The sequence below is a fragment of the Salvelinus namaycush genome, chromosome 31, assembly GCF_016432855.1.
Source record: "Salvelinus namaycush isolate Seneca chromosome 31, SaNama_1.0, whole genome shotgun sequence".
NCBI lineage: Eukaryota > Metazoa > Chordata > Actinopteri > Salmoniformes > Salmonidae > Salvelinus > Salvelinus namaycush.
The window spans coordinates 46,513,838-46,524,069 of record NC_052337.1 but is presented as its reverse complement, the minus strand read 5'-3'; the positions used below and the strand labels follow the sequence as shown (position 1 = coordinate 46,524,069).

The window sequence follows — 10,232 nt, the reverse complement described above, 5'->3', positions numbered from 1 at the left end:
GGCACACTTAACCAGCATGGCTACCACAGCATTCTGCAGCGATATGCCATCCCATCTGGTTTGCGCTTAGTGGGACTACCATTTGTTTGTCAACAGGACAATGACCTAAAACACACCTCCAGGCTGTGTAAGGGCTATTTGACCAAGAAGGAGAGTGATGGAGTGCTGCATCAGATGACTTGGCCTCCACAATCACCCGACCTCAACCCAATTGAGAGGATTTGGGATGAGTTGGTCCAAAGAGTGAAGGAAAAGCAGCTTACAAGTGCTAAGCATATGTGGGAACTCCTTCAAGACGGTTCAGCTTTCCAGCTGACCACCTCATGAAGCTTGTTGAGAAAATGCAAACGGTGGCTACATTGAAGAATCTCAAATATATTTGTATTTGTTTAACACTTTTTTGGTTACTACATGATTCCATATGTGTTATTTTATTGTTTTGATGTCTTCGCTATTATTCTGCAATGTAGAACATAGTAAAAATAAAAGAAAAACCCTTGAATGAGAAGGTGTGTCCAAACGTTTGACTGGTACTGTATGTTTTCCAGAGTAGAGACCCATGCTAGCAACTGTAATTGAGTACTGGCAGTGTCTGCTGTGGCAGGTGCAAGTTGCCTGAAAAATATCTAATCTCTCAATGTTCATATCAAAGTGCACCAAATTAATGCATTTAACTGCTAAAATTCCTTTAGAAGGAAAATGCCCCCAGGACCCCCCTACTGGCTTTGGGTTAAGCCCTGAATGTCTTAAAATCCTAGAAATGCCCCTGATCAGTCACATTATGGAAATTAAGTGGCCAAGCGCCAGCAGTGTCCCCGTTAAACCGCAGTGCTGCGCGAGCAAGAGAAGAGTTGAACTGTGAATCGGTTCAGTCGGTAGATGGCGGTAACCCAGGAAACCTGATCTGTCAGGTTCAACAGAAGTCTGTCTCTGTTTGCATCATTCGCAAAGGAGGCAGCGTAGCCGAGCAGTTGAAGGACATCAAATGAAACACGGGAGTTTACAGCGAGTCCTTTTGAGTTTTGCGCGTAGCCTGTCTTCCGAGCCAGGAGACAGTGCGTTTTATTGAAAATCATGGAAGAAAAATCTAATTCGTTCTCTAGCAACAAAGAAGTGGAAAAAGCAGATGGGAATAATGTATTTCAGAGGCAAGACTCGATACAGAGGAAGAATATTGGGAGCCAGAACATGAAAGCAGGGGACCACGCGAACTCGGTGGGCTTCAAGGGTGAACAGGAGGAAGCCTTGGTCGGGTTGGACGATCTAGACGGGTCCGGGAACCGACATGGCTTTATGCAGAGGCAATTTGGAGCGATGATGCAGCCTGGCGTCAATAAGTTCTCCCTGCGAATGTTCGGCAGTCAGAAAGCCGTTGAGAAAGAGCAAGAAAGGGTCCAAACTGCGGGATACTGGATCATTCACCCCTATAGCGATTTTAGGTAAGGAGTGGAAAGTCACCTTCTCATCTTATTTTTTTACCATGCCATCCATTCATCCACACAGCCAGGTCCACAAGACACCACATCACTATGTCATCAGTGCGCGTAGGTTACGCCTCGTCCAATGTGTTGGATAATCTTGCTTCGTTCTTGAGTCAATTATAGAGGCGTTGATTGTTTTACCTATCAAATTGTGATCGTATTCATATTTTCCATTGCGGCAATTGTCATTATTCTAATATGGAAGACAGAAATAGACGAGTCCATGATATGTCCTTGGAAAGAGGATGGTGAATGTCACGAGTTGAATACACAAATACGAATTGTTTTCCACATAACAGTAGTTCTTATTGCTGCATATGCGGATCTATAATAAGCCATGAAAGTAAGGTGAGAACATCAGGATTGTAAACATAGCCCATCCTGCAATGATGAAACGACGACGAGGATCCGTCAGCATAAGTGAGGATGGCCTCTGGATGGAAAATAGACATACGCGGTCAATTCTAGAAACGACAACAGAGAAATAGGGAGAAACGACAACAGAGAATAGGGAGAGAGAATAGATAAATAGTTATACATTGGTCATCCGCATAAAATAAAAAGAGAATACAAGGGAATGGGATGAATTCAAACACCAGGCATTTGAACAGTTAAAGGGATCTCGCCTGCAAACCCGTGAATAATGGACAGATATTTAACATGCACAACGCTTTGGCGTGCCATACACACCCATCAAACATAAATCCACGTTGAACTGCACAGAAACAACGCGATGGAATGTGTATATTTGTTTTTAGGGATATATTAACCTATTACAACAAGTTCCTCTTATGATACACTTAATTGCTTGCTTTGATTTTGTTAATTCAATTGGATAGAGTTTGAGATAAGTGGTTAATGGGCTTGTGTAGGCATTGCTTTGTATTGTTTAAAGTGTCATCCTCATGCACAGTGTCTCTCTGACATTTCTTTGACTGCATAGAAACGACCTAATATTGCGCATTGACAGAAATAACAGAATGAGACAGATTGAATGCTGTAAATTATTATTTGGGTGACTGTCAGTCAGTGGAATATTTGTTTGAGAGAATGAAACAAATTAAAATGATACACAGTATTCTGGAACATAATCTCGTCAAATGGAAGCATTCATAACCTGCCTCATCTGTTCAGTAACACCCCAGCTTTCTATTGTGTGTTGTATAAACATTGCAGTGGCATGTGAATATGGATGAATCTACACTGTCTAGACTACAGCATTTTAAATTAATTTTTTCACCTTTATTTAACCAGGTAGGCCAGTTGAAAACAAGTTCTCATTTACAACTGCGACCTGGCCAAGATAAAGCAAAGCAGTGAGACAAAAACAACAGAGTTACACATAAACAAACATACAATCAATAATACAAAATAAAATACAAATAGAAAAACCTATTTTCAGTGTGTGCAAATGTAGAAGAGTAGGGAGGTAGGAAATAAATAGGCCCTAGAGGCAAAAATAATTACAATTTAGCATTAATATTGGAGTGATAGATGTGCAAGTAGAGATACTGGGGTGCAAAAGAGCAAGAGGGTAAGTAGTAATATGGGTATGAGGTAGTTGGGTGTGCTATTTACAGATTGGTTGTAACGGCAGTCTAGCTCTTCCTCCTCCTCGGACGAGGAGAGGAGAGAAGGATCGGAGGACCAATGTGCAGCGTGGTAATTTTCCATGAATTTAATTAACACAAAGACAAGATACTGACAAACTAATACAAAACAACAAACGACCGTGAAGCTACAAACGAAAGTGCAATACACAAGCTACTAACGTTAGACATAGACACTATACAAAATAACAAACGAACTAACCGTCACAGTCCTGTGTGGCACAAACACTGACACAGGAAACAACCACCCACAATCCCCAACACAAAACAAGCCACCTATATATGATTCTCAATCAGGGACAACGATTGACAGCTGTCTCTGATTGAGAACCATATTAGGCTGAACACAGAAACAGACGAACTAGACACACAACATAGAATTCCCACCCAGCTCACGTCCTGACCAACACTAAACAAGCAAAACACATAAGAACTCTGGTCAGGACGTTACATTGGTTGTGTACAGGTACAGTGATCGGTAAGATGCTCAGACAGCTGATGCTTAAAGTTAGAGAGGGAAATATAAGACTCAAGCTTCAGAGATTTTTACAGTTCGTTCCAGCCATTGGCAGCAGAGAACTGTAAGGAAAAGCAGCCAAAGTAAGTGTTGGCTTTGGGGATGACCAATGAAATATACCTGCTGGAGCGCGTGCTACGGGTGGGTGTTGCTATGGTGACCAGTGAACTGAGATAAGGCGGGGCTTTACCTAGCAAAGACTTATAGATGACCTGGAGCCAGTGGGTTTGGCGACGAATATGTAGTGAGGGCCAGCCAATGAGAGCATACAGGTCACAGTGGTGGGTGGTATATGGGGCTTTGGTGACAAAACGGATGGCACTGTGATAGACTGCATCCAATTTGCTGACTAGAGTGTTGGGGCTATTTTGTAAATGACATCGCCGATGTCAAGGATCAGTAGGATAGTCAGTTTTACAAGGGTATGTTTGGCAGCATGAGTGAAGGAGGCTTTGTTTGCGAAATGGGAAGCCGATTCTAGATTTAATTTTGGATTGGAGATGCTTAAAACCTCTCTGGGATATGTGGGATGGTAGCGTCCCACTTGGCCAATAGCCAGGGAAAATGTAGAGTGCCAAATTCAAAAAAATGATATAAAATCAAACTTTCATTAAATCACACATGTAAGATACCAAATTAAAGCTACACTCGTTGTGAATCCAGCCACCATGTCAGATTTCAAAAAGCCTTTTCGGCGAAAGCATAAGATGCTATTATCTGATGATAGCACAACAGTAAACAAAGAGAGTGTAGCATATTTCAACACTGCAGGCACGACACAAAACGCAGAAATAAAATATAAATCATGCCTTACCTTTGACGAGATTCTTTTGTTGGCACTCCAATATGTCCCATAAACATCACAAATGGTCCTTTTGTTCGATTAATTCCGTCCATATATATCCAAATTTTCCATTTATTTGGCGCGGTTGATCCAGAAAAAAACAGCTTCCAATTTGCGCAAAGTCACTACAAAATATCTCAAAAATTACCTCTAAACTTTGCCAAAACATTTCAAACTACTTTTGTAATACAACTTAAGGTATTTGTAAACGTTAATAATCGATCAAATTGAAGACGGGTCTATCTGTTTTCAATACAGGAGATCAACAAACTAACGCTACTTTTCTAGTCTTGCGCAACTCTCAAACAGTACACATGACGTTACACTGTTTCCAGGTGGCCTTACTTCTTCATTGCACAAAGGAATAACCTCAACCTATTTCCAAAGAGTGGTGACATCCAGTGGAAGCGGTAGGAACTGAAAACAGGGTGATTAGAAATCCAGTATTCCAATGAACACTCATTGAACAGACAGTGACTTAAAAAAAAAAAAATGAATGGTTAGTCCTCGGGGTTTTGCCTGCTACATAAGTTCTGTTATACTTACAGACATGATTCAAACAGTTTTAGAAACTTCAGAGTGTTTTCTATCCAAATCTACTAATAATATGCATATCTTATATTCTGGGGATGAGTAGAAGGAAGTTGAAATTGGGCACGCTATTTATCCAATAGTGAATTTGCTGCCCCCTATCCTAGAGAAGTTAATTAATGTGAGTCTGGAAGGAGAGTTTACAGTCTAACCAGACACCTAGGTATTTGTAGTTGTCCACATATTCTAAGTCAGAACCGTCGCGGTGTAATGATGCTAGTCGGGTGGGAGGATGCGGGCAGCAATCGGTTGAAGAGCATGCACTTAGTTTTACTAGCATTTAAAAGCAGTTGGAGGCCACGGAAGGAGTGTTGTATGGCGTTGAATCTCGTTTGGAGGTTTGTTAGCACAGTGTCCAAAGAAGGGCCAGATGTATACAGAATAGTGTCGTCTGCGTAGAGGTGGATCAGATAATCACCAACAGCAAGAACGACATCATTGATATATACAGATGAAAGAGTCGGCCCGAGAATTGAACCCTGTGGCACCACCATAGAGACTGCCAGAGGTCCGGACAACAGGCCCTCCGATTTGACACACTGAACTCAGTCTGAGAAGTAGTTGTTGAAACCGTCGAGGCAGTCATTTGAGAAGCCAAGGCTATTGAGTCTGCCGATAAGAATACGGTGATTGACAGAGTCGAAAGCCTTGGACAGGTCGATGAAGACTGCTGCACAGTACTGTCTTTTATCGATGGCGGTTATGATATCGTTTAGGATCTTGAGCATGGCTGAGGTGCACCCATAACCAGCTCGGAAACCAGATTGCATAGCGGAAAAGGTACGGTGGGATTCGAAATGGCCGGTGATCTGCTTCTTAACTTGGCTTTCGAAGATTTTAGAAAGACAGGGCAGGATGGATATAGGTCTATAACAGTTTGGGTCTAGAGTGTCTCCCCCTTTGAAGAGGTGGATGACCGCGGCAGCTTTCCAATCTCTGGGGATCTCAGATGATATGAAAGAGAGGTTGAATAGGCTAGTAATAGGTGTTGCAACAATTTTGGCAGATCATTTTAGAAAGAGTGTGTCCAGATTGTCTAGCCCAGCTGATTTGTAGGGATCCAGATTTTGCAGTCCTTTAGAACATCAGCTGTCTGGATTTGGGTGAAGGTGAAGCAGGGGGGGTTCTGCAGGGGTTACTGAGATGTTGGCCAGGGTAGGGGTAGCCAGGTGGAAAGCGTGGTCAGTCGTGGAAAAATGCTTATTGAAATTCTCAATTATCGTAGATTTATTGGTGGTGACAGTGTTTCCTTTCCTCAGTGCAGGGGGCAGCTGGGAGGAGGTTCTCTTATTCTCCATGGACTTTACAGTGTCCCAAAACCTTTTGGAATTAGTGCTACAGGAAGCAAATTTCTGTTTGAAAAAGCTAGCCTTAGCTTTCCTAACTGACTGAGTATATTGGTTCCAAAAGTTGCATATCGCAGAGGCTATTCGATGCTAATGCAGAACGCCACAGGATGTTTTTGTGGTGGTCAAGGGCAGTCAAGTCTGGGGTGAACCAAGGGCTATATCTGTTCTTAGTTCTACATTTTTTGAATGGGGCATGCTTATTTAAGATGGAGTGGAAAGCATTTTTGAAGAGAAACTATGCATCCTCTACTGACGGGATGAGGTCAATATCCTTCCTGGATACCCGGGCCAGGTTGGTTAGAAAGGCCTGCTCACTGAAGTGTTTTAGGGAGCGTTTGACAGTGATGTTGGGTGGTCGTTTGACCGCGGACCCAGTACGCACTCAGGCAATGAGGCAGTGATCGCTGAGATCCTGGTTGAAGACAGTAGAGGTGTATTTAGAGGGCTGGTTGGTCAGGATGATATCTAAGAGGGTGCCCATGGTTACGGGTTTAGGGTTGTACTTGGTAGGTTTCTTGATGATTTGTGTGAGATTGAGGGCATCTAGCTTAAATTGTAGGACGGCCGGGGTGTTAAGAATGTCCCAGTTTAGGTCACCTAACAGCACGACATCTATGTAAATACGGGACACACTCTTTTCACGCCACTTCAATACAGCGACCGGAAGTGATTTTCGTAACAGGTTAGGAGAGCATTTTTGCTAACCCCTTTCCTAACCTTAATCTCAATCTCCTAACCTGCTATGTTATTTGTCCTAACCTGCAGCATAAGGCACTCTAGCCTGCTATGGAAGTCACTTCTTGTCATAGCTGTACCGAAGTGACTTGAGAGAGTGTTTCACATGTAAATACACCGGTATGACGTCTGGTCCCCAAAAAAGTGTCCATACCCAATAGGCTACGTTTTAGTTCACCGGTGTCCCCTGGTAGAGTTGAATGGATGGTGATAATAATAATCTAAATTATTGACTTGACTTTAGCTCGTCACTATCCACGGTGCTGAAGGGCTACTCTGCGCTGTGGAGTCTGGAGATAGCCTCTGCTAGCCTACTACTACACACATAATGCTATTATCTATTATTATTATTATTCTTAAACAAACACTGTCCACCGGTTTAGGATACACTTCACTTCTCATAGATATTGTATGTATAAAACTTTATCGATTAGTTTGGGAGGTATTTGGCTTGCTAAACACATTGCCTGCATTGAAAATATGGGAGTGGTGACAGTGCGTCTAGAACGTCTGCCTGTCAATAGAACAAAGGTGTGCCAGTATTAACTACTACTACATGAGCTTAATTTAGGCTATAGCAGACCCCAAAACAAGTATGTGATCTACCTTTCTGTGATAATATACACAAAAGGCATATCTGGAACAATGTGGTGATATGCATGACTGCTTATTAATGACTATTACATAGATAACTAGATAACTGTCTCATCAATAGGATCATTTTAAATCATTTAAATCATTTAAAAGATCCAGTCTGTAAATGTATAATTTAAAAAAAAAACTGTTAGACCTTGTTAGTGGGGCTTGCAAAGCAAGAGTCCCTGCTTTAAAGTGAAACTGACAGTGTTTTAACTACTTTGCAGATATGAAACAAACAGACAGTCATAATATCAGTCAAACATATCAAATATCCAGTTTATGCTACAAAACCAACTTTATAAGTGGTTTTACAAATAGGTTCTATTTGACTCAACATTCCTTGACGTACACTAAGGAAATGTTGGCAGAATAGATGGATGCAGTTCAATGCATGATTAATATAATTCACCAATACATTTCTTGGTAGTTCAAAAAATATTGCTATCAGGTTGTAAATCACAGCTGGCCTGGTACATTGTTTGCTGCCTCCATTCGGGATGCAATATTTTAACAAAAACTAACGATTGTAACTAAGGATGTCAATACAATCAAACTAGCAAGGGCACAAGTCAGTCATCACGTGGCTAATAGGCTAGCGTATCTATACTGAACACAAATATAAACGCAACATGGAAAGTGTTGGTCGCATGTTTCATGAGCTGAAAGAAAATATCCCAGAAATGTTCCATATGCACAAAAAGCTTATTTCTCTCAAATGTTGTGCCCAAATTTGTTGACATCCCCGTTAGTGAGCATTTCTTGGCAAGCTGACTGCAGGGATATCCACCACAGCTGTTGCCCGATAATTGAAGGTTAATTTCTCTACCATAAGCCACCTCCAATGTTGTTTTAGAGAATTTGGCAGTACGTCCAACCGGCCTCACAACTGCACCAGCTCAGGACCTCCACATCCGGCTTGGACGTACTGCTAAATTCTCTAAAACGACGTTGGAGGTGGCTTTATTTCTGTCTGAAATAAAGCCTTTTTGTGGGGAAAAACTCATTTTGATTGGCTGGGCCTGGCTACCCTTTGCCCTCCAAGGCCCACCAATGGCTGTGCCCTTGCCTAGTCATGTGAAATCCATAGATTAGGGCCTAATGACTGATTTCCTTATTTGAACTGTAACTCAGTACAATTTTAAATATTTGAAATTGTTGCCTGTTGCGTTTATATTTTTGCTCAGTATATTTATGTAGCAAGCTAAAAACACAGATCCTAATGTTAGCTAGCTAGCCAGCTGCTAGGAGGATGTCATGTCATGTCATTTTTCGATGGCTATACACAGCTAGAGATGCAGGTGTAATTTATTTAGCTAGGAAGAACTTGAACGGCTGTTATCCAGTTAGAATCTCTTGTGTTGGCAAATTCACTCTGGCTATCTACTCCGATTTTAGAGCACTCTTGTCTGAGTGTTCCAGAGCGTCAAATAACTGATACATTTAAGAACGCGCAACACCGGCTGAATATGACCGGTGTCAGTAAACGTAGGCAAAAAAAGTAATAGTCACAAACACTTTAGATAACATGTAAACAGCTTAGCTAACCAGCTCTGCTAGGGCAAGTAAAATGGTCAGAGTGAGGTGTTCTCTCATTTTTGTCTGGAAGTAGCTAGCTAGTAAGCTAGCTATCTTTAGCCAGTTAGCTTGGGTGCTTGGTTGCAGGCAAGCTGCAGTAGGTTACAATACCCCGTCGTATATCAGTGTAATGCTGACGGCCAACTAGCTGAAAAAAGTTTCAGAGAGTTTATATAATATTCATTCGTTAGATTTTAGCTCATCTTGCTCTGGCTAGCATTAGTTGTTGATCTTGTTGACGTGCATAACTGAGGGAGAGAGAGCCTACCTTTTCATGGTTGTTTGATCAATAGGACTGCAAAGTTCCTAAATGTAAGAGGACTCCCGTGGTATTGACAGATTTGCAGAAATCCATTTAGGTGTATTTTGTGGCTTTTGGCGAAAACATTCAAATGATCTAAATTCGCGCTGTTGCAACTGCCTGTAGAGATACAGTCCTGTTTAAAGTGAATGATGGCAGGCTTGTGTGGAAAATGGCTGGTTTGCATAAAGGCCTACTGTAGCTCTAGTTGTGTCACGTTCTGACCATAGTTATTTTGTATTTTCTTTGTTTTAGTGTGGTCAGGGCGTGAGTTGGGTGGGTTATCTATGTTTTGTGTTTCTGTGTTGGTTTTCTCGTTTGGCCTGATATGGTTCTCAATCAGAGGCAGGTGTTAGTCATTGTCTCTGATTGGGAACCATATTTAGGTAGCCTGTTTTCTGTTGGGTTTTGGTGGGTGGTTATTTTCAGTCTTTGTGTGTCTGCACCAGACAGAACTGTTTTCGGTTATTTCTTTGTTATTTTGTTATTCAGTGTTCTGTTTTTGATGATTATTAAACATCATGAACACTTACCACGCTGCACCTTGGTCCTCACCTTCTTCCACCGATGACAGCCATTACAGAACCACC

At 41.7% G+C, this 10,232-nt stretch overlaps 1 protein-coding gene across 1 annotated transcript in view; it reads left to right on the top strand.

Annotated features, from left to right (window-relative positions):
- Window positions 1–1,074: 1,074 nt before the first annotated feature.
- The window catches only part of LOC120026178 (potassium/sodium hyperpolarization-activated cyclic nucleotide-gated channel 1-like), a 185,338-nt gene continuing 176,180 nt past the window's right edge, over window positions 1,075–10,232 (top strand). The window contains exon 1 of the mRNA XM_038971003.1: window positions 1,075–1,439. Within this exon, the coding sequence (XP_038826931.1) occupies window positions 1,075–1,439 (365 nt within the window). The remainder of the gene's footprint in view (window positions 1,440–10,232) is intronic.